Source organism: Thamnophis elegans, chromosome 10 (genome assembly GCF_009769535.1).
Source record: "Thamnophis elegans isolate rThaEle1 chromosome 10, rThaEle1.pri, whole genome shotgun sequence".
Classification (NCBI taxonomy): domain Eukaryota; kingdom Metazoa; phylum Chordata; class Lepidosauria; order Squamata; family Colubridae; genus Thamnophis; species Thamnophis elegans.
Genome location: NC_045550.1, coordinates 39,562,216 through 39,587,628, shown reverse-complemented (window position 1 = coordinate 39,587,628; position 25,413 = coordinate 39,562,216). Strand labels below are relative to the sequence as shown.

Here is a 25,413-nt window from a genome sequence, read left to right as displayed (position 1 = left end):
GTCCGGCTGAGTTCCGGGGTCAGAGCTGATTTCTAGCGAATGAGACAGCGCTGCTTTATAAACATGGCCGGTTCAAAAAGGTACATCATAACTAGATAGCAGTTCTGCGACCCGGTCGAATGCCAAATACACTGAAGGTCTGAAAATTCAGGTTTATAAACTTTTCGCAATTACCAAGAGTTGCGTGCCAGTATCTGCTTAGCGGGCTATTATCTGTACTGTAGCCAAAAGTACAAACGGCTACTTTATTTTCAACATTATGAGAATGTAAAAAGCGTGACAGTGGGAAAGCTACTGAGGGATGATGATGATGCTTTTATTTATTTATTTATGAGATTTTCAATGAAGTTTTCAAATAGTAACAAAGTTGTCTAATCTGTAAAAGCTAAACAGGATTAGACTGACTAATGTATTCAAGGGCTGTAGGCTAGACTGGAAAAAGGCTAAAACCCACCTACAGAATATGATACAATAAACATTCAGATTGAACTATAGCAAACGTGTATTGAAATCAAATTTAAAACAAATACATAATCGTTGTATAAAAGTCCAAAACCTGCTGTAAGATTAAAACCTAAAATTTAGGTTTTAGTTTACTTTATTGTCATTGCACCTAATATGAAATTAAATGCCATCTTCAGTGTACATTATAACCAGTGGTGGGTTTCAAATTTTAGAAGAATTTCTGTAGGTGTGGCCTGCTTTGTGGGAGTGGCTTGCTGGCCATGTGACCAAGTGGGAGTGGCTCACCAGCCATGTGACTGGATGGGCATGGCCAACTTGTAAAAATGTGGTGACTCATTTAACAATGCTCTTGCTTAGCAACCAAGCTGTTGGCTCAGAAACCCTGGCATTTGAAGCACGCAAGTCTTAAAGCTGTCATTTTACATGATGCTTGCACCCCTAACCCTTTAGAAAAAAACCCCAGGGATGTTCAAACTTGACAGCTTTTAAGACTTGTGAACTTCAACACCCAGAATTCCTCCTCCAGTCATGTTGGTTCAAGAACTCTGGCATTGAAGTGTGCAAGGCTTAAAGCTGTCAAGTTAGAAGACCCTTGCACTCCTAACCCTTTAGAAAAAAAAACCCAGGTACATTCAAACTTGACAGCTTTAAGACTTTAAGATTTAGTTAGGACTCTTAGAGGTGGGCGGGGCAATTGATGAGCCAGCCAATCAGTGAGCGGTGGGCGGGGGAAGCGAGGTGCGGACGGGGGGGGAGGGAGGGAGCTGGAACTGGTTCTAAATGGCACGGTAGATTTCTGGAACCTCTTCTATAGAACTGGCAGGAACCTACATGATTATAACTATACAAATAAAACCCAAACACACATCCTTCACATTCTATACTAGTGATGGCTACACTTTTTGTCATATGCCGAAATTGTGTGTGCGCGCACGATAGCGCATGTGTGCTCACACCCACAATGCAATGTGCCCCACCCCTGTGCATGCGTGTGGAACCGCCACCACAGTGGGGTGGGGGCATTTTTGCCCTCCCCAGACTCTGAAGCTTTCCTTGAGCCTCCTGGGGGGCAAAAATGCCCTCCCTGGGCTTCGGAGGCACTCCCTGAAGCCTCCTGGCACCAAATACAGAGCATGGGGGGGAACCTGCCCCACGCTCTTCCTGCCGCCACGCATGCATGCATCTCCCACGTGTGGCTGACCCGGCAGGAGGCGCATGCACATGCACAGTGGAGCTGACCTGAATGAAGGCTCGCATGCCCACAGAGAGGGCTCTGCGTGCCACCTGTGGCATGTATGCCATAAGTTCGCCATTATGGTTATATATAATTGAATTGAAAACCCTATTTTGCATTAATATAGTGCATTAATATTGCACTATATAGTAGAATTCAGTATAGTTACTGCCCTGGGATAGAAGCTGTTTTTCAGCCTATTTGTCCTTGTTTTAGTGCCATTTTTGCTCCCTCTTCCCAAAATTCTTGGCAAACCTAGAGTTTTAAGGCTATGTCCTGAAAGTAGCTATTCCAAATGGAATCATTTATATATCCATTTATTTAGTATCATTACACACTGAGTAAATTAGGGAACACCAAACTCAAAATGGTTTTTTCACAGAATAAGGAGTTCATTGCCTCTTCTACGTCTGTTGTCAAAATTTTAATTTAATTTCCCGACTGGTGTATCCAAACTAGCAGTAGACAGTGTGGTAGCTGTGGATTGCAACTCATCTAACCCAGCAAATGTAGCCAAAAGAGACAGATTCAGGACAGTGTTTATGGTTCAAAAGATATTTTAAAAATTTTGTTTCTTATACTTAAGTCTTTATAAAAATATAATATTATTTCTCAGGCATATTGCCTATGGCAAAAATAATGAAAAAAGTTTTAATTCATGGGTAAGAATTCTAACAAAACTACCAATAATGATAACAGATACAATACTTTGGCAGACACTACAAAGGTATTTTAATAAAATATCAGGAAACATTTAACTGAGGCATTCATTTCATCTAATCTTTAATTATAGAAATCATTAAAGGACTGAACTTTGTTTTTCACAGTTCACAAATGCTTTTCATGTCAACATTTTATTATTTTACATCACTTTCCAAGAAGGTAGACCTTTCAAAATAAAACACATGGCGAACATTAGTATAGGAAAATAATGTATGTGCAAATGGTTGTACTCAATGTGTAAGAACAAACAAGAAAATAATCACTTAAATAGAAACAGTGATTTGAAATGCTTTGTAGAAATAAAGAAATAAAAGATGTCTTAACTCAAAATAAAAAGTTAAGTAGTTCCAATTGCAAGTTTCCACATACCCAAAGAACAAAGAATACAATTCAGTGCACTGATAAGAAATTACAATCTCTTTACTTTTATGAATTACACTACTGTTGGTACATTGTTCCATAATCTTTGAATCACTCAAACAGACTTGCTTAAAATTTTATTTTTCAAGGAAAAAAAAAGCAAAATTAAAGCTAAACAACATTTTACACATACCTCTGGATAATCTGTTGACATTCTAGCAAATAATGGTTTTAGACAATATGTACACATGCCAGAATGAGAGATACAGATAAATTAGGATGCCACTTAATCTGGCAAACCACCGCAAAAAAAAATTTGGTAAACAAAACAAGTGCAATTAGTTAACAATAAATGTGCTGTATTTAATAATACAAAAACAATGAAAAACCTACTGTAAATTACACCATTTTGTAGATTATTTGAAAAATCCACGTTTATCTTTCTATGCAAAGAGAAGTGTCTGTAGATACCTTTACAGGATAAAGACATTTCCATTTGCAAAATAATACAGTTCAAATGTACATTATCATGCAAAAAAAATGTTAACAGAATGTTACAGCAATTTGAAAAAAAAATGTCCAAGCATCCTTTTAACACTGTAATATGTTACAGTTTTTTTTTCAGTGGCAAACATTTCCAGTGCATGGGTCATAAGTCACCATACAATTCAGAGACAGGAACAAAGGGCTTTGTAATTTTTTTAAATTTCCCCACTGTCAGATCTTTTTAAATGTAGAAGTAATTTTTAGCGCCGAAACCAAAGCCAACTATTTAGTAGCCAAAAAGCTACAGTGATTGAATACATGATCATCTCCCTTTTAGCTCGCTCTTTATTTTCTTCTTCCAGAAGTTGTAGGCGGCGATTAAGTTTTATTATCTAAAAGAGAAAAAGAAATATTAATATTTTCCACAACTACCAGAATGATCAAGCAGAGTCTGTCAATATAGGACTTCAATCCAATAGAAGTCCTATTTTCAGTAAGATAATACTCCTGTTCTTATAGTCTTAGAATTTGGGCTACATTTTATTTTATATTCTATATGCATATTAACAAATTCATATTGTTATCTCTTACATTTTACTACTTTTATCACATCTTTTCTTGTAGGGAGCTACTGCAGTCATGATGTATCATTAGCACTCTGTTTCCATATATACTATTCTTCAGTATATAAATCCTTGAATTAAAAGTGCAATTGGGACTGAATTTCTGGTTGCAAGTTGCCAAGGTCACATGTTGAGGCACCCACGTAACCAAACCCAATTTTATAATATTTTTGTAGTTGTCATTAAATGAATCACCACAGATATTAAGTAAATCCACAATCATAGAGCAAACACCATGTTCATAAGTGGAAACCGATCGTTTCAAACAGGTGTTTTGCCAGGAACGGGTAAAAACATCACAAATAATGTTTCCATGGTATGGTGCAACTGATCATAAAGATGAGCTGGTTGCCAAACACCTGAACTGCAGGCATATGACCATGGAGAGATGGCAATACATTTGACGATGGGCAAAAGTATATTATAGGTACATCACACCCATTCTGGGCCTGTCATAATTTTGACTGCTCATTAGTTGAGGATTATCTGTAATTATTGCAATATTAAATATTTTTCTAGGCTTTTAATTTTAAATATTTGTGAAAGCTTTCTGGTCTTGCAGTTCAACCCCTTTTCTAGATTTATTCATAATTCATTATTCAGCTTTGTAACAAATAATACAAAAAACTTTACAACATATGAAGAATGACACAACATAAAATGGATGAATGAATCTTGGTTTGAGGCCCTAATGGGGAGCATCACACTAGAGGTAATTGATGAGTTAAAGGGCAATTCTACCAACCCCTCACTCCCCATCTTTTAACTATAATTTTATCTTGATTAGTATTTCCATTTTTATTGACTAAGAGTTTTTTAGTTGTAGGAATCTTTTAATGCCGCAAGCTGTCCAGAATTGTTTAGTTATGAGATGGTGGCAAATAAACTCAATAAATAAATAAGATCTTGTATTAAGATTTACTTGTATTAAAACAAGCATAGAGTTTGTTCAACAGCTTGAAACAAAGCAACAGAATATATCTTCTCAACAGTTTCTCCTTTTCAAATCTTTCTATTCATATTTTTGCTGGAACATTCCTATATTTTATTAATATAGAAACTGAGAATGCTGAGAAAACAACTTTGTATAAGAGTTGATAAACTATATTTACAATACCAAATATGAATATACTTATAAATGTTAATGATAATGCAATTCTGGTCCCTTACACCTACATGTATTATATGAATTAACTATATTATGTAAGAGTCGCAGCTATAATAGCTGAAGAATTTTAGATACCTGTCGTCTTAAAGAAGCAGCATCCACAACTGTCATATCTTCTGATGCTCCTTCTAATGATGTGTCTATATTTGAAAGAGTATATCTGTATAACAGAAAAAATACAAACATTCTTCAATGGCACAAAGAGAATTACAGGTGAAATATCATTGCACATTTTACCACCTGAAAAACAAACCTTAAAATATTAGACATCATACAAGTAATAATTCGATGCAGCGTGTAGAAATGCAACTACCGTACAGCAAAAAAAAAAAAAGATATTTTCTGTGAAGTGAAAAATGCTTTAAGCTGTTTGAATTCTAGGTAAAATACAGTATTTAATTCTAGAGTGAAATTATGAGAAGAATTTCAAGAAATAAATGCTAAATATATGCCTTTGAGGATTAGTTATTGGTAATAGCCAATCATCATTAAACACAGAGATTGGGGTATACAAAACCCCTAACATTAATTTATGGTTTGTTTTAAATATCTGTATGTGTTGCTACCTATTATGATTTGTAAGTCATGATTTATAATATACTATGTGAGCATAGACACTAAAACGTGTTAAGAAAAGTAGTTAAAAAGAATGTATTAATCTTATGTGAAGAGTGACAGAGCTTGTGGTAGGCATACATATTCCATGTTGACAATATGAGGATGAAACAACAATGAAAATGCACTTTAATTATAAAGTGACACGTAGTCATAAAATTCTGAACACCAAATTTAGATAGCCGGGCAGGAGTTTTAAAAACAACATTTCAACAAAATGTTACCAATTACATACACAAGCTCAGCATTAAGTAAAAGTATTGATGAGACCTTCAACACTATATGAGTAAGAGGTATAGGAGAGAAGCTTAAATTAATAAAATAGTAGAAAATAAATTCAGGCAAGCCAAGCCAATACAAAATGGACAGGTGATAATAAAGACATCTTGATCTGAAGGGGGGAAAAAATCAAAAATATTCTAAAAAAGAATTTTAATTCCTAAATCCTGACTAAATAATGCTACAGCAACTACATTGTGATATAGTATCAAGTCATTCTACATAAATGTATCATAGATCACTGGAATCATAAAAACAAAGAGGAAGAATCCTAAATGCAAACCAAGATCTGTCACACTGAAAACAAAGTTTTAAAGTGTAAATAAGTGAAAAAGGCATCCAACAATAAAAATAAGGACTGAGAAAAAAATAAATTTGAAAAGGAAATTTAGGGGACCAACCTTTTTAGAGCACTCATAACAACAATAAAAAAAAAATTATTGAGCAAACTAATTCAGGAACACCTTTGAGAATTTGCAGAAAAGCTAACTAAATGCAACATTACCTGGCTTCATCGTGATGGCGGCTAGAGGAACTGACAGCTGCTGACCCACCACGTAAGACTGGCCTAAGGCAAGATTTGTAGATATGAAGGAAATAGAAAGAAAAAAAAAACATGGAGAGAAAAAGTAGAACAAAAAAAAGCCCTGAAGTCAGATTGTTATTTTTATTATACTTGACATACAGTACTGCAATTACAAATCCTATTTGTATTTAGAAAATATTCCATTTTATAATGGAATATTATATTCCATAACATACAAATGATTTCCCAGATTATGGTTAGCTTAATCTAATTATGATAAACGTCCCATTGATTTCAATTGCCTATTCTATGTACAGGTAAATTTTATCAAAATAATTTCATTTTTAGTCATCTACGGCAAAGTCTGGACAAAGAGCCAAGTCATCAAGCCCGTCTGAAATGCCAACAAGTTGGGAGCCATCAGTATCTCAGAGAACCTTATTTGAGAAGGCAAGAAATACTGAATTGAAGGCAGACTTTTGGGAGTCCCAACAGATGGCAATGTTTAACTGAAGGAACCCAAAGCACATCAACCCTGCCAAATTGAATCTGTATGTTCATGCATCTATATATTTGTAATAAAATCGCATATATTACTGGTATTCATTCATTAACTCCCATTTTGCTTTTAATTCACATATAATTTCTAAAATTTCCTGAAACGTTTGAGCAAGCTAAAGTTTTAATACAGACAAACAATAAATGCAGATGCTCATATTTTCACTCATAGCAAGAATAATTTTTAAAAATACTATTTCAATTTTTTTTGTAAAAATCTATGACATAACATTGTCATTTCCCAAAAAATCTTATATAGAGTAACAAAAATAATGGCCAATACAAATCACCAAATATATCAACCGCAAAGATATCATGGGACATTTTTCTAAGACTTAGAGCACACACTTAATATAATCTTTTTAGTCTGACAAGTAACTTATTTCTCCCCAAATTATTAGCCAAGAACTGAGCTAGCGTATGCTTTAAATAAAGTATCACAGAATTCGGTTGAAGAGGCAAGAAACACAACATTCACATTTACAAGTAATGCAATTCAAACTACCACTCTAAAAGGCATATCTACTATTTAATAAAAATTGAAAAGTAAAAATTCCAAGAAATGGTCCTGTCCACAAAGTCCATTTTGTCAACAATACAGAAGTTATTTGCTACTGGTTTCTTTTGAAAATATTTTCAATTTTCCAATCTAGCCTTAAGGTTTGATAATTCCTAATGTTTTTGCCAACCAAGAACTAGGGCTGTGCAAATCTTTGAAGGGTTATGTTGTTCAAGGTTTGGGCAAACGACCCATTCAGGTTATTTTACAAAGCAAAGTGTGTCCTTCAGTTCTAAGAGCAAAGCAACCATGATGTTCTGCTTCACAATGATCCTAGTTTTTTTCTGTAGAGTTTACACTGTGAGTAAAGTCTAGGAAGATCCTTTGTTGAGCACTGCAGAAGACAGAACTAGCCAGATTTTCCGTGAGTCTGTAGAATCTAACCAATCTAAAGACATCTTGATACACACTAAGATTTCAAGGTTAGACAGCTTCAGTGCACAACGAATCCTGTAACATGTTGCAAGCCCACTTAGCTAGAAGCATTTTGGCCTGCACTGGGAAAGAAGACTACAGAGGCTTTTCCAGAAGCACTGGCTTGATTTGTGGCAATGTAAATTGCTTCACTGAGATAAAGAGAATTACAATATGTTGTTTCTACTACATGAATGTCATTTGAAGCATAAGCTTACCAAGTAGAGACAAGGTCTAGCCCTGCATTGCTTTTCAAGATAATTTGAAATAAGCTTAGATTGGCTAGATGCCACCTGACTGAGAAAAGGAACATTAGTGTATTGTGGATATGCCAAATAGCCAAGCAAGTTTTAGTTATTGAAAATACGGAATTATGTGCTTTTATGAAAAACAGAGAAAACTTCATTAACTAGCCTTGTGTAAAACATCCTATAAAAATCACAACATATTTTGCTTGCTTGTTGTGACTTGCACTGCTGAAAAGTTGTTTGGCACCATCTGAAGAAGTGTGCTAAAGATGAGAGAAAATGGTGAAGATTACCAAGGGACAATAACTAATCAATTCAGAGGGTATGGTTGAAGTCCCAGGAGAGGACTGAAGATGAAGATTAAAAGTTCATTGCCAAAGGGAAACAAGCAGATAACTAGCTGCTGACATTCAGAACCAAGACAGAGGAAAGCGAAAAATTGTCATTGAACTCGCTAAGCCTTTTAAACTCTCAAATTAGGACATAGGATGAAGAGTAGGGCATACATCTGTTAAGCTTGTATTGAAATCTACACAACACAGATGCTTAACAGTTGCTCTAAGATTAGAAGTTGAAGTTCATTAAAAAACAGTTAACACACTAACTACCATGTCCATAGAGAAAGAGGAAGATATTTTTCACAATGGAATCTGTCAATTATACTTGCAAAGCTTAGCTGGATCTGAAACATTGAATATATGTTATCAGGAGCTTGAATAGACAGAGGGCAAAACCGTATCTTTTTCAAAATCATGCTGTTCATTTGCAAGGTTTGCATAAATGCTTTGGACACTATTCCTAGGTCTTTCTGCATGAGTGCATACACATGCCAGACATTCAGAAGCAAGTTTTTTAAAGTGCTTTGAACTGCCATATTGTTCATGAAAGTGTATTTTATATCATAATTAAGCAAGTCTTTGAATAGTATATCTGAAGGATTTCCATATTTTACACCCTGAAGTTGTGGCGGTTGCTCCTAATCTTAGTTTTACATTAAAAGAAAGGTTAGTTCTACTATAGCGACATTTGAAGAGCAACATAAATCACTGCAACATTTACTGCTTCTACAAGATTAAAGATTAAAAATATACATTTGACAAAAAGAAAAAGGGAGGCCGCTAAACACAAATTTGCAAATGGGGGCATAAATGAAGTTGCCAATCTGAAGTTGTTCCCCAGCATATGCCTGAGACATTTTAACATGAGATGCTAAGAACTGGATAAAGAAGGATCTGTATGCAGCAGCTACAGGTTGTATCTAAGATATGGCCCCATTTGCTTTTAGAATGGCAGTTGGTCTTACCTGAACTGCTATTTTTGGGGCTGGGACAGGAGGCTCCAGTGGATGGTATTAACACGCCCAATTGGCCACAAGACTGAGATGAAGCTGAAGTCATGCCTCTATGCTCCACCCTTTCCTTTCCAGTTTCATCGAAGCAAGCTCCCCAAGACCTCAAAACGAGGCACAAAGGAGAACTCCCACCACCCCAGCTAGACTACTACCAAGGGCAGGAACTGGAGCCTCCTGTCCCAGCCCAGAAAATAGCAGTTCAGGTAAGACCAACTGCCATTTTCCGGAGCGATGGACAGGAGGCTCCAGTGGATGGGACCTACCAAAGCTAAGCCCCATGGGTGGGGAACGAACGATCTGCAATGACCTGCTATAGCACCCTGCACCCAAATGCTGCATCAACCAATGTGAACACATCCAACCTGTAATGCCGAATGAACGGCGATGGAAACACCCACGTAGCTCTGTAAATGTCACCTATCAAAGTCTGGGAGGCCCAAGCCGCCGAGGCGGCAGCGCTCGTCAAATGTGCCGTAACACCGGCCGGCACAGGCAACTTCTGGAACTCGTATGCCAGGATAATAGCTAAGCGAATCCACCAGCTAATGGTGGAAGATGTCACCCTCTTACCCAGCGATGAAGGTTAGGAACATAGGAATAGCGCCTCCGACCTCCGGAAGGAGGCCATCTGCTTCAAGTAAATATGCAGGGGCCGTCGGACATCCAACCGGTACCACTGCTGTTCACGTTCCCTAACCGGATCCAGACAAAAATCTGGAAGTACAACCTCCTGGGAACGATGAAAGATGGAATTCATCTCTGGCATAAAAGCCGGATCTAACCTCAACACAACCCTATTGTTGTAGAACATGCGCAAATCCTCCCTGGAGGAAAGTGCTCCTAACTCTGACACCCGTCTAGCTGACATGATAGCCACTAAAAACACCACCTTAAGGATTAGGAGCTTCATGCTAACCGTCCTCAACGGCTCAAAAGGCTCATCCATGAGAGCATGCAACACAGTAGGGAGATTCCATGTGGGCAATCTATGGACCATTGGAGGGTGCAGGTTGGAGACACCCCGAAAACCTCTTAACAATGGGTAGTTGGGTGAGGGGGACCAGGCCCTCGCTTGGGAGGATTTTAGCAAGGGCAGCCAGTTGCCTACGCACAGTGCCCCGGGAGAACCCTTTATCCAACCCATCCTGGATGAAGTCCAGGACTTGTGGAACTGAGGCCCTGGTGGGTACCACCTGGTTGGTCTGACACCAGGCTACGAAGTAAACCAAGATGGAGTCATAGATCCTCGTAGTGGATTGTCTGCGCAAGGCATCTAAGGTTCTAATCACTCGGAATGACAGGTGAGCCTCCCTCAGGCACTCCCGCTCAATCTCTACATGCCTAGTTGCAGCCAGTGTGGCTCCGGGTGCGCTAACTTCCCCTGGTGCAACTCTATTTGCCCCTCCGGGATCCGCCAGACCGACAGGGTCATGAGATCTGCAAACCAGGTCCTCCTTGGCCAGTGAGGTGCCACCAGGATCAGCTCTGCCTGTTCCCTGACTAGCTTCTGAACTACCCGGGAATGGGGGAGGGAAGGAAAAGCGTACAGTAGCCCGCCTGGCCACCTTATGCGAAGGGCATCGATCCCCTCTGTTCCCAGAGCTGAGAACCGTGAAAAAAACTGGGGAAGCTGGGCATTGGCCGGAGTGGCGAAGAGGTCCCACACCGGTCGTCCAAACCTCTGGCAGATGCTCTGAAACAGCTCCAGGAAGAGGCTCCACTCTCTGTTGTCCACCATCTCTCGACTCAGCCAGGCAGCCTGATGGTTGTCGATCCCCGTGATGTGCTCCGCCCAGATTGACCGCAGGTGTCTCTCCATCCAGCTGCCCAGCAACATCGCCTCGGTGTGCAGTGCCTTGGAATGTGTGCACCCTGTCAATTGATGTGAGCCTTGGCCGCCACGTTGTCGGTGAGGACCAGAATGTGATGACCCTCGACAGAGGTCCGAAACTGTCGAAGCGCCAGATGGATCACCCAGAGCTCCAACCAGTTGATATTGTGTCGGAATTCCTGCCAGGACCACCGACCCTGCGCCAACTGGGATCCCAGGGTTGCCCTCCAGCCGAACAGACTGGCGTCCATGGTGAGTACGATGTGCTCCTGGTCCCTGAACTTGCAGCCCTTGAGCAAGGCTGGGGACAGCCACCACTTGATAGAGATCAGTACCTGAAGGGTGGCCTTGACCTTAAGTTGGAGTGCTGCTGGTGTTGGCCCTCTGGAACGGTAGGAGTTGCCACTGCAGAGTCCTGGCATGCAACCGTGCCCACGGTACTACCTTGATGCAGGATATGAGCTTTCCCAACAAGCTGAAGAGAAGGGCTATGGGACATAGCAATAACCGCCCCTGCGGACCTGCTTAAACATTTTAACCAAACTGGACCTATGGTCCAGGAAGAGGAAAGCCTTCTCTGAACGGGAATCTATAACAGTCCCTAAATTAAGTATTCTAGTGGACGGGGTGAGATAACTCTTTTCAAAGTTAACAGAAAAACCTTACCTTTGAAGGGTGTCTATGACCTGCATAAGGACCGCCCTCATCTGACTTGGGGATGCACCCTGGACGAGGACGTCATCCAGGTAGCAATGCAATCTAATGGGGAAACCCCTTTGGTACGCCACCACTACTGCCAGCACCTTGGTGAATGACCTGGGTGCAGAAGACAACCCAAAGGGCAAGGCCCTGTATTGGTAATGGCACCCCAGATAGGAGAACTGGAGGAAATGCCTATGCAGTGGGAGAATGGTGATTTGGAGATAAGCCTCCGTGAGGTCTATAGATGCCATGTAGTCCCCTTCCCGTATGCCTGCCAAAATGGACAAGTGAGGCCATCTTGAACTTGGGGTAAACTATATTGGTTCAAGAGCTTCAAGTCGAGAATAGCCCTCCAACCCCCTGAAGCCTTCGGCACAAGAAACAAGTTTGAATAGAACCCCCGACCCACCTGGTCCAAGGGGACCAGTTCTATTGCGGCAATGTCAAGCAGATGCTTAATAGCCTGACACGTCTTCCTGCGCTTGTCTATATTTTGAGATGGGGAAATGTGCAGAAGTAGTTTGGGGAAATGGAGAGGAACTCTAGCAGAAGCCCACGTGTGACCGTGCTGATCACCCAGGCAGCCGAGGAAATCTCTGCCCAGGCCTCGGACAAGAGAGCCAGGTGACCACCAATGGGTGGGGTCAAGCCCAACCTATTTGCCCTGGTGGTAAGGGCGACCACCTCCCACACGAAAGGGCCGCTTATTCTGTTGTTGGAAGCAGGACCTGTCCCTATTGTAACTGCATTCGGGTTGCCTCTCTGACCTGGAGGAAGAGTACCTGCTCTGCTGAGCTTCCTGTTCCTGGGATCGTTACGAGGGCTTGCTGTAGAACGGAGTAAACTTTTGCTCCGCCTTCTTCGCTGAGGTGGGCAGGACTTTTTTCTTATTCTTTTTTTAAATATATTTTTTTAAATTTTCAAAATAAACACAACACATCCTTCTTTACATGCTGTAGAAAATGTATCAGTTGGTTACAAAAAGACTTTCGTGCCTCTCTTCCATAGTTAACAAACATAATTCATATTAACTCAAGTATTTTAACTCAGATATTTATACGTTACCATCATCATATCTTCATTTTCATTTGACTATAATTATTTAAATGTCCTTCATCATAAAATATACCAAGATTTAATACATAACCACATACTGGCCTTTCATTTACTATTTCTAAAATCCTCCATTAACACTGAATCCTTATGTCCTATTCTAGCTAAACATCCATAATATTTAATAACAAAATTTTATAATCCTTTCCAAATCACTGTTTACAATTTACATCCAGTTTCCTTATGTTATACCCATATCTATATATACGTTGTTATCCTTATCCCTCCTTTATTTAACCATATCCTGTATCATAACATTTCCCCCCAAATAATCAAACCTTTAACTGTATCTAACTTTGTTCTTTTTTTTAAATTAACCTTTATATATAATCCAAAGGGATTTCTAATCTTCCTTTGATGGGTACCATTCAATATTCATATCCAATTATTACTCATCATGACACTACACATTGTATACAATAGTAACATTATCAATTATTTATTTGACTATATCTATTATCACTAAATTTCACTAAGTTTAACTAGTTTTAAATTATACTCTTCCATCTATCAACCTGTATCTTTCCAGTGACAAAACAATCTCGTGTCTTCTGTCATTTGTGGTATTAATCTTCTAAACATCTTCTTGATCAGCTTTGTATGGACGTCTCTTAGCAACTCCTTGCTTGTAAGATCTCTCATATAATCTTGATGCCCTCTTTCTGTTTCTTTACTCCGCTTATCTTTGATTGTCAGCAGTGTTATCAATATTTTTGCTGATAAGGTTTCATAATCCATAAATTCTTTAATTTTTCCTTCTTCTTCTATATTTTGCCCTTTCAGATAGATTTCCTCTCCATTTATTTCCTCTTTCAATATTCCATTCTTCGCATTTTCAAAAACAAACCAATTGCCATAAATATCAGCAAGTTTAAGGACTTTTTTCTTATTCTTGTCCTCCACGAGGAGCGGGTCAAGGGCAGCCCCAAAGAGGGAGCCCCCTGGTAGTTGGCCGATGCCAGCTGCCACTTTGACTTGCTGTCCACCTGCCACCCCTGGAGCCAAAGAAGGCGATGGGAGGTAACGGACGACGCCATAGCCCTGGAAGCAAACTTCATGGTATTTAGCATGACATCAGCCGAAAACTGCACCACTGGCACTAACTTATTTAAGTCCTGGTACAGCCCTACATCTTCTGGGGGGATGAGTTCCTGGATCTTCTCCATCCACAGGATAGCCATGTGATTGAAGAACAAAGCCGATGCTGCTGCCTTGATGGCCCAGGCTGCGGACTGGAATGTCTTCCTCAGAGTCATCTCCACCTTCCTATCACCTGCCTTAAGGTTGTCTTGGCCACCAGAGACGGAGGAGACACCAAAGCCACCACAGGTGGGTCCACAGTGGATAGCTGTAATGCCTGGAAAAAATCTGGCTCAATATTATAAAAATGTCTGTCATTGCTGCCAGGATTTGGGAAAGCAGTTGGCTTCTCCCATTGTTTCACCACCTCCAGGAAAAGGTGAGGGGCAGGGATCTCCTCCTCCACAACCTTGGGTTCAGAGAAAACTTGGCCCCAAGGTTTCTTCGCTGCAGTCCCCTCTGCAGCTCCCTCCTTAGCCCCCTCCTTCGCTTCATCCTTACCCCCTCCTCCTCTTCTACCTGTGCAGTAGCACGCGCCTTGCGCAGAAGAGATCAGAATAAATTTGGGGGAAAGAGGCCAGAAAAGATTGGAGGTTCCGGCTTGTTATCCTCCTCATCCTCAGCTAGGTCAGGATCTCTCTGGGGTTTGTCCCCTGCTACTGAGCCTTCACTAACCAGGGAAGGGGAGACAGGGCGGCTCACAGAAGCGGATGGAGGGCAAGCCTGGGAGGAGCTGGCCCTAGAGATCCCACCATAGTCTGGTGCTAGGGACTGAGCAGCCTATTGCTGCAAGCCATTCACAATACTAGAGGAGATTGCTCTTTCCATGAGATTCTGCAACCCCTTTGGGAGATTGTCGACATCCAAAGAATCCCAGCCAGAATTCTCTGGATTTTGAGCTACCCCAGCTTGGAGAACTAGGATGGGCCTGGGCAAGGCCTGATTCTCCATGGGATCCACGTAGACACAAGGATCTTCCAAGTCCATGTCCTGGTCTTCCAGGGAAAGGGGTAGGGAGGGGGAACCTCCCCCAAAACACCTCCCTAGGGAATCCAGAGAACCTTGGGGAGGGTTCAGGGTGGGACTCACCCCCCCAAAGGAGATTTGGACCAGGGGGAAAGAGGTACTGAGCCTACCCTGCAAGGCCCTTAATTTCTCAGCCCTGGAAAAAGTCTTCGAAAGAGCCTTATGCCTCCTAAGTTCATCCCTCTGGGTGGCACGAGAGGGACGAGATGCAGCAGTAGCCTGGCAGCAGCAGTGGGCCGCTGCCTGGATAATGGGCCCTTCCCAGGGGAACATGGGGGCGAAGGGGACCTTCCCGCCTCCGCTACCATCTTGGCCACATGGTAATAAAGATTTAATACTCACCCTCCTTGCGAAGCCTCTCAACCCCCTCTCTTCAGCTGCAACAAGCAAAGGAGAGATAAATGCAGGTCCAAATGCTGCTTCCTCCCCATCTGGGCAGCCCTGCATCAACGCCAAGTGCTGTGTGCTTGGGGGCTACCTCCGAGGCTTGGCTGGGCTCAATCAAATGCCCATGCGCCTTCTCGCAACACAGCGGCATGCCCGAAGCCACTAAAAGCCTCTTCACGCTCTTCCTAGCACTCTGCAATCGCCGCAGCTCAAATCCAGCTGCCGAAGCCGTTTACCAGTAAATCGGAGAGATGGGAGGCCATGGGGCTGGAAAGCCCACAAGCCTCCCGATCACCAAATACCCGGGGGCTGACGCCACGTGTTTAGCAGAGCCGAAAATGGCCACCACAACTGCGAATGATCTCTCCAATCCCCAGCAATGCAAAGTAAACCTCCCTGGTGGCTAGGAAGGAAACCACCCAGAGTTGCTTACTGGACCGAGCAGGGAGATATTTTTCAGAGGCTGCAGAGGCAAGGAGGGTCTAGTAGAAGTAAAACTTGCAGGAGAAATATAAAACAGGTCTCATTTTTTGGCTGGACTGAGATGAAACTGGAAAGGAAAGGGTGGAGCACAGAGGCATGGCTTCAGCTTCATCCCAGTCTCGTGGCCAATTGGGCGTGTTAATACCATCTACTGGAGCCTCCTGTCCCTCGCTCTGGAAAATAGTCATCAACTCATTACTAGCAAAACTTTTAAGTAGTACCACATCAAGTATCAACATTCAAGACTAGTTTCCTTCAGTTTAAACATAAAATTTAATATTCTTTAATATTCAAATGCAGTATATCTTCCAAAAAAATGCAGTATATCTTCCAAAAAATGCAGCATATACTGAATTTCTACAACCAACAAACAGACTGTGTTCTCTGAGCAACTTATATTAAACATTAAAAGAATTGTATCATACTTTTACAATGAAAAGTATATCTAGTACCAAAGGTATATTGAAAGGTTTGTAATGAAATATACATTATAAAACACTTGCCGAAGCTAGATATATAAATTGTAGACAAACATGAAAGGAAAAATTTATCTCTTTTAAATTATCCACTAATACAGCAGTTCAGTATGAAGGTTTCTGACATAATGGTAACATACAAATTATAGATGTCTTAATTACAAGGCAGATACATTGATTTTTTTTCAAGATAGCAAAACTTGTTTCACGTTCATAGTGGAATCCTAGATTTTCCCCTAAGATCAAGTTTGTCAAAGAGAGTTTTTAAGAAAAGAAATGTTAGAAAAAGTGTATCCTATTATTGACTAATTAGCCATGATAAATAATCAACATTTTAATTGACAATAGAACATACTGTAGTTATGCAAAGCATGGATGAAATATGCAGGAATCAGAAAATATTTTAAAAGAAAAATAAAGCAGAAAAATGAAGTTTTAAAAACTACTGTTAATTAAAATATTATGCTTAAATAAAACAATATGCTTAAAACAGCAAAAAAGCAATTCTATAAGATAAAAATGTAAAAGAATCAGCAACTGTAGCCATGCAAGTAATAGCGTATATTTCCAAATTTCACATTCCTGCATGCAAATTTTAGAAGTTTAATTTTACCCTGAAGATGGGTTCAAAAGAAAATGTGATACTTGGTTTTTAAAATTATATTTGAGATAAACTAGAAAGATAAACTCTTTATTTAGATTTCTGATTATTTCTCAAGGCCTTATTTTTACTTAGTTCAATTGTCTAATTGATTTATAGAATTTCAAAACATGATTCTCAAAATTTTGTGAAAATATTTTAAGACTCATAATCTGAGATAACTGAATGTACCTAGCTCTGTAAAATGAAAGCAAGTACTGCAGTTAAGTTTTACATCTGCAAGATACTTAGGTTTTAATATAGAACGTAGTGTGTGAGTTATTTAAATAAAACCATAAGTGTTAGTGTAAAGAAAGTGAACTGCTTCCATATATGGCACAATAAAGTTCTAAAACAGGTAATCTATAAAGAAATATGTTCCAATAGAAGTGTTAACAGGTTGTTCTATTGCTCTGGAGAATCATTATAATCTCAACTGAAATTAAAAAAAAAACATCAATGACTAAATCCTGTGTTGATTCTAATTTGATCTTGAAATGATCCTAAGGACACAAGTTTTTAAATAAAAGCTTTGCTGACATAACAGAATGCAGCAGAATACCTGATCCTTTGCTCTTGACAAATAAGAGAAGCCTAAACATTACTGGATTCAAAAACAGGTGCAGCTTACATGAAAACAGGTTCTTTTGGTATGGAAAAATTTAATTATTTGGGACAAATGGAAGTCATGACTCTTACTTTATATCAAATAAAATGTCAAAGTCTAGGCTAATATTTGACAGATTCCTTATTAATTAGTTGGCTGGCAACAGGTTAAAAAAATAATTCAAAACATTTGAAAGTCATGCATATAAACTGCATAAGCTGTCTTTTCCATGCAAGTTTCAGGAAGAAATTGCTATAGGCATTTTTTTTCAACAAGTATTATAAATATTGCAGTTAGAGATCAAATAAATCCAGTGTCATACTTTTAATATGATTCCCTTCAATGTTAATGGGTTATGATTATCTACTTTAAAAAACAAATCTATGATTACTTTATTATGAGAAGAAAATATTTTATACTCTCCAAGTCAGTTAGAAATAACAAAAGTTATTCCACTGTATCAAGAGAAAATAAAAGAACATATTATCTTGGATTGTATAGCTGTATTTAGCTCCCTGTTTCCCTTTTCTACTCAGAAACAAAAGAATTTTAATTGGCTATTTAAATGTTCAATTTGTCCAAATAAATGATAAAACTATCCATGAAATGTGAATTTTGGAAACGTCATTCATAAATCATAGAAAGGAAAAGACATGAAAAAATATTACTTTTATGCTGTGTACTTCTTTAAAAAAACAAAATTAATAAACTAGAAAATTAAAAGGAAGTAAAAAGCAGTAAATTGGCAGAATCTGTGATGGCCAATCACCTGCGGTTTTCATCCAGCACATCCAAGACTTGCTGGTAAGCCCTACGAGTAGAAGACTGGATAAGCGACAAAATGCCCCGAGTAGAGTAAAGACTAGGTCCATCTTCAGAAAACTTTTGGGGAGAGCAGACACGAACCTGTTGAGGTGATGGTGTCACACTGTTTTGCAAGCATAGCAAATGAAGAGAGAAACACTAGTATCAGGTTTCAGATAGAAAAAAAAGTTTTCTCTACCAATCCTTGTTGAAAAATTAAGTTGGTCCCAGTTTTTTTGCACCTCTACCATAAATAAGTAAAATATTATCAAATAGAATTTCAATGGAACCCCAAATCTTTCAGTAAAAAAAGCATTTTAAGATAATTAGTAAAGAATCTACTATTATTTAGTAGATACTTACTAAACTTATTAAATATATACAATAGGTATGATAAAATATAATTGTTTTCAAAACACAAACACAAAATCACTAATGAATTCCCAGAGATAAATTCTGACCTACTGTACTGAAATTCATAACATTCAATTCAGTTATAATTACTTTATCAGAAGATTGATCCTAGTTTTTCATTTAGATCTGATAACTCCTCTTTCCTCTCAAGGGGAGAGAAGATACATGCAATGTTCCCTCTTTCTTAGAGGAATGACATACTGCAAAGCATGAAATCTTGATTAAAACCTGCTATACAGTATAAAATACCATAGGCTCGAATATTGAATCATTTTAAACTGTAGAAGGGAGCTATTCTGATACTGCTCTCAGATACGAAGTGTAGATAAAACTATAATGATATTTGCTTTTTGCAAACTAAATAAATAAATAAAGCTTTGTAGAGATTGTGAAAATAAATAGACTGCAAAAGAAACACCTAAGACAGCAGAGATGCTGATAATAACTTCTAGATATATCCCAAATAAGCAAAATACATTCAAGCATTTATTCTGAAGCAAAATCTTTCAAAAATAATGCACAGAATGGAATTGCTATATAGGTATTTGTGAATATTTCTATTAGAGGTCCTAAATTGAAACTACATTTTATTTTTTATACAAAGAGATTTTATTTAAATTACATTTTGAAATTACATCTATATGAAATAATGTCGACTGCTTCTACTTATGGTTTACTTAAGACAAACTTGAAAAGCTGCCAGCACAATACTGAATAATATATAAATGAAAACAAGAGAATTCTTCCAAGGAAATAAGCTCAGTTTCTCTGATCTTATGACTTTAAACATCATTAGCAGCAACTATTCTAAGCAAAATGCAAGGCATACAGATGATGTTTATGTATTTACTATAGGATATACCTGAAAGACTGTATTTTCTTAGATAACAGCTCTTGGTTTAACTTAGATTGAGAAAATAATAGCAGTTTTTGTTGGGAACGTCTTCCTTTCAGGTAATTGTAATATTTATATATTCCTTTTCTGGTGACAGACAATCTAACTTGTCCATTTAAAATATTTTTTTAATCAGCTAAATTTTATGAATTCTTAAATGTATTATAATCTTAATGTCTTTTTGATATCAGACTATGATCTATTTGTTTTGATGTCTAAATTAGACTGAAGCTCCCAATATTCTTTCACCTAAGTAGATTGATTGATTGATTGATTTTTTTTCTTTCTTTCTCTTTCTTTCTCTCTCTCTTTCTCTTCCTTCCTCCTGTTGAATTGGATTGCTTGTATATTTCCTGCTTTCCATCTGGAAAATTTTGCTATCTATGATCTAAAAAAAAAACCTAATTAAAATAAATAAAGCTCTTGGCAATAGATCTGGCTGGAGGGACAATGACTCCTTAAATTTCTCAGTATAATAACCTGTTATAAATTTTAAAATCCTTTAAACTTGGCCCCATTTGTAGCTGTGAGTAAATGATTTTATACATTTAAAAATACCTAAATTATTGCTTTATTATCACAAATATCTCCCCATGAGCCTCTGTAAGGTTGATTACTATAAATATATGTATAGTGTTTGAAACCACAGAAATCTGACATTACAATTCATAACAAAACACCTGTGGGAACAAAATAAATGAATTTATGTTAAACCAAGTAATTGGTTCAGTACCCTTTGTTTTGACTGGCAGTGGCTATCAAGAATTTTAGATTTTCCCCACCTTATTTTCTTTGTGGAAAGTGAATGTTAAATCCAACACAAACAAAGCAATGGGCAGCTATGAGTTATCAGCCTTCCCTAGTTTTGGGATGACATATACTTTAAGGCAGTGGTCTCCAACCTTGGCAACTTTAAGACTTGTGGACTTCAAAGCTGGCTGAGGAACTCTGGGAGTTGAAGTCCACAAGTCTTAAAGTTGCCAAGGTTGGAGACCACTGCTTTAAGGAACATATATATATGGATTACTTAGGAATCATTTACATAAAGACACTTACAAAGAAGTAGACTATATTAATATTAACATAACAAGTGATATCAAATTTCCCATAATTGTGAAAATTAAACATATAAGCAGGTATGTAATATTTTTCAGCTTGAAGTTCCAAAAAAAAAAAAATGTTATTAACATGCAAACCAAGACTGGCCTTTCTACACAAAACTATTCTATATTTAAATTTTCCATTACATTGTATTAACAATAAAGCTTCCATTTTTATTTATCATTAGTTTAATGTAGCTAAGATCTCTCAAATGATTGTACCAAGCCTACCATTTCACATAATTTGCTGACAACAGTTTAACATTATAAAACTTCTTTATATGTAGATGCTGTACAACATAGTGAAGAAATAAGTCTGACTCTACACACATGTATGTAATATTTGCAAAGAATTTATGGCCATAAAATCTAACGTGTATGGCCTAATTCAAAAGCATTGAGACCCAAGGACTAATGAATCAAAGATATGATTCAAATTATACACATTGCATTTTTCTAAACTGACCTATATTAGGCATGTGATAGAATATTTTACAACCATCAAGTCACTACTTTTAATTATATATTAAAAAGATGGGATAGAGTATAATAATAGCCCTGAAAACTTATATAGATACATATTATTTGTATAAGAAAATATAAACAGTATCTCTCTTCCATCCCTGCTACTTACAATTTATAGAAATTAGGGAAGAAATTTTCCTAATCAGGATATAATATTTATTGGGGAGAAATAAAATCCCACAGTTCTAGAATTTACCCACAGGATGAATTATTTTTACATCTGATTTTATTACATACACACATGCCTGTCGTATATGTATGTGTGCAATATAATTCAATACGCTTCATTTCAGATAACGTAGCTGAACAAATGTTGACAGTAAACAGTGAATAATCAATTTTTAGTGAACATACTTGTATTTCATTTTTCTCTATAAAAGATGACTGGTACTATGACATTTTTATTTTCCTGTCAGTTTCAATATTGTGCTATCACAAAGAACAGTTCTGATTATTGGAAAGTGTTCTTTTTAAATTAATTAGCAGAAAAGGCATCATGGTTGCTCATCACTTCTTTCATCTAGTTATTATTACTTTGGGGGAGCATTTAAGTATCATTCTAGGTCAAAAGATGATCAGGTAAGGCACTTACACACACCACTATGAGACAAATGCAATGATGACAACATAAAAAATATTATTCATTAGGTAGACAAAAAAATGAAACTAAAAAATTCTTCTAAGCTGATAAGTTTTGAACACAGAATTTTTCATTACTACAACTAACATGCTAGAATTGCAGATAGTTATTTTACTAGAGCACAAAATAGTTCCACCTACAAATATATACATATAAGCATTTCTAACAGAGGAAAAACATGGATTTTTGTAAAAATGCTGGATAATAAATTAGGACAATAAAGGTAACAGCTTATATATCTAAAACTAAATATTAAAACATCAATAAAAACTTAAGGCATTTGAATGCAGCCTATGTGAAATATCTAATTGAAATAATAAGATGTCATGTGAAGAAGAGAAGGTATAATAACCACTTGCAATTATTCCAGATGTATTTAAAAAGATTTATATAGTTATGAATTATTTACTTTCAAAAAAGTGACACAAATATGCAAATGAGATGCTAAAGACAAATTTAGAAATAATATCCAATCCTTACAATGCAACATAATAAACCTCACCCCAATGTCATCAGATAACTGATATAGCTGCTCAGTTCAAATACTATCAGCTGGTAGGCAAACTCAAGATGTTTGCTTTATTATCTCATGGTTCTTTATCTTTAGAATTGGTTTTTTGACTGGACAAAGTTTTAGAATAGTTGTGATTTAACATAGGGGTTCCAACCTCTGGTCTGTGGACTGGCACAGGCCTGTGGCATACCAGCCACCGGGCCACGCAAACAAGCAAAGCCCCATCTGCAGGATGCAGGCAGCACACAAAATCATATCCTCTCCAGGCTACAGAAAAACCTCTCTACCTGCAACTGATCCCTGGTGCCCAAAAGGTTGGGGGCTGCTGATCTAACACATCTTTTATTTATGTATCTGGAATGTTTATCCTTTGAATATAACATCTTTAAATATACTTCATGTATTTAGTTAGTTGCTTCATCTAGCTTCCTCCTTTTCCCCAATTGCAGGTGGAAGAAACAAGATGGAAAACCTTTAAGAAATTATTCAGGGGAACACCTATAACATTAACAGCATATTGGTGGCACATTCTTAAAATGGTTGCCATGGTAGGTTTGCTTATATATTCATAAAATGGCTGTCATGATAAACACAGCCAGTCAGAAAACATACAAATTACCATACAAATCAGGCATGGCTGCTGCCAACCATCTGCCTCTGGACGTCTATAACTTCCCTAACACTTTTGTTGTTTTTATTGGGAAAGTACTTGCTTCTCCAATAAGCCACCAGGCTATCAATATCCACTTTTTATTTTCTAAAAATAAATTTGTGGGCCATATAGACATCCTTCGGAGGAAGTGGGCTTAAAGGTGCTAGTTCTCCTTTTTATGTAATTAGAACATCCAGAAATAAAACAATAAATATGTTGGACACCAAGGTGTCCAAAGAATTAAAAATAGCAGCTGTGTAGCTCTTTAACTTTTTCATTGCATCATTTACAAACAGGTAAGATCAATTTTGAGCTTCAAGGCTAACATCAAAGGGCTGTAAATAGATCAAATAAACACTTGAAAGCATTTCCTAATCAAGAACTAAGAAAAACCACAGATCAGGTTTCATTTACAGATGCATTAATAATCCTTTTCTACTCACACTGCTTCATTTCTCATCAACTGGCCATTCTGACGAGTTGCATTTTCACTCATGGAACGTTCTCTTTTCAGCCGTCCTACTGTCCGAATCTGCCGGGAACAAATCAAAGATAGTATGTTACTGTATTAATAGCATTAATAACTAGCTTAATTTAGTAGGCAAGAGATTTTGACTAATGTAAACTTTTTAAATAATGGATTTTCTGTTAGAATGTAAGATCTTTATTTCATACAACGATCTCCTATATTTTAACAATCATGATTTTGAAAATGCATAAGTCACAAATAACTCTAACCCAGATTCATATACAATTAAGTGTGTAGATTCATTTATAATACTAAGAATTCAGAGAAGTTCAGCTTATTGGAAATGAATAAATGTTCTAGGATACACTGTTCCATTATTCTTGCTTGATTACTCCTGTAACTTAGAACAGTTAAGTAACCAGGAAATCCCATGTAGCATTTCATATAATGATTCCCAATGCTGAGGAATATGGATATAGCAATGAAAAAGAAATCCAATGACCATTATAGGACATCAGCTTAGGAAGGGATGGGGAAAAAACCTCTTGATTACCCAATCCTGCTTCTGTTTGATATAAAAGAAGAAAAAAGGAATCCTCATCAGATTTCAAGGTTCTGCTATTATATTCTCTAACAAAAAATAAAAATAAAATATACTTCTACTAGTTCGTGTAGTATCTATTTCCAGGCCTAGTAAATCTTGATCAGCTTCTTTTCTTCTAAACTTCTATAATAGTATAAAGCCAATAGCAATTCTTCAGAGTGCTTTTGTGCATGGATATCAAGATAAATCATTAAATAAATTATGGGCAAATAAAAGTTTGATCAGTCAATTATCAACTCTGTACTTAGAAACTGAATGTTTGTCCCTCATGCATAAGCACTTAAATCCTGAATTAAATAAAGGCAATGTCAGATAACTATAATTTATTGAACCCAGTAAAGATGAAGATTAAGATGATCTGCCTGTCAGGCCCAAAACAAGAATGATACCAGTACATAGTAATTCTTTCAAGCTGAATTGTTTCTCACCTATAATGCCAGACTAAAGACTCTACTATCTGCACCTACAATGCAGAGAAGTTGTTAATTGCCTCGCACTCATGAGTTTTTCTTTACTGTGCAAGAGCCGGGAGTTGCTCCAAGGCTGCAGGCTCCGAGGCTGCAGGCGCCTGGGGAGCAGGGGGAATGCTGCCCAACTGCCCCCTCCCGAAGCAACCTCGGAAGTTTTCAAACTTGTCTGGAGAGACTTTTTTTTAAGAAAACCCCGAAAAGCTGCAAGATCCGGAGCTGCCAGTCTCCAATAAGATGCACATCTCGTGACCCGCCTTGCCCCATTTCCTGCCCCACCTGCCACCCCCAAATTGCACCCCACTGCAAGCGTCTCTCAGCTGTTGTGTACTGCGAAAAATCTTGCACAGTAAAGAAAAAATTCCCAAGAGTGCA

General features: G+C 37.8%; 1 protein-coding gene and 1 long non-coding RNA gene across 9 annotated transcripts in view; one reads left to right on the top strand and one right to left on the bottom strand.

Moving 5' to 3' along the window:
• Window positions 1–2: 2 nt before the first annotated feature.
• LOC116513827 lies at window positions 3–9,710 on the top strand. The gene is made up of 2 exons (XR_004256049.1): window positions 3–80; window positions 6,828–9,710. It is a non-coding gene; the product is annotated as an uncharacterized LOC116513827 (long non-coding RNA).
• MFF (mitochondrial fission factor) overlaps window positions 2,459–25,413 on the bottom strand; it is a 37,341-nt gene continuing 14,386 nt past the window's right edge. For 4 of the 8 annotated variants that reach the window (XM_032225065.1, XM_032225068.1, XM_032225070.1 and 1 more), the window contains 5 exons: window positions 23,942–24,030; window positions 18,724–18,882; window positions 6,459–6,521; window positions 5,135–5,219; window positions 2,459–3,660 (listed from right to left, as the gene is read on the bottom strand). In XM_032225065.1, coding sequence (XP_032080956.1) covers window positions 3,529–3,660; window positions 5,135–5,219; window positions 6,459–6,521; window positions 18,724–18,882; window positions 23,942–24,030 — 528 coding nt within the window. In that variant the 3' untranslated portion in view covers window positions 2,459–3,528. Of the gene's footprint in view, window positions 3,661–5,134; window positions 5,220–6,458; window positions 6,522–14,694; window positions 15,739–18,723; window positions 18,883–23,941; window positions 24,031–25,413 lie in introns of those variants that run through there. The other 4 variants (XM_032225066.1, XM_032225069.1, XM_032225072.1 and 1 more) reach the window with 4 other exon arrangements.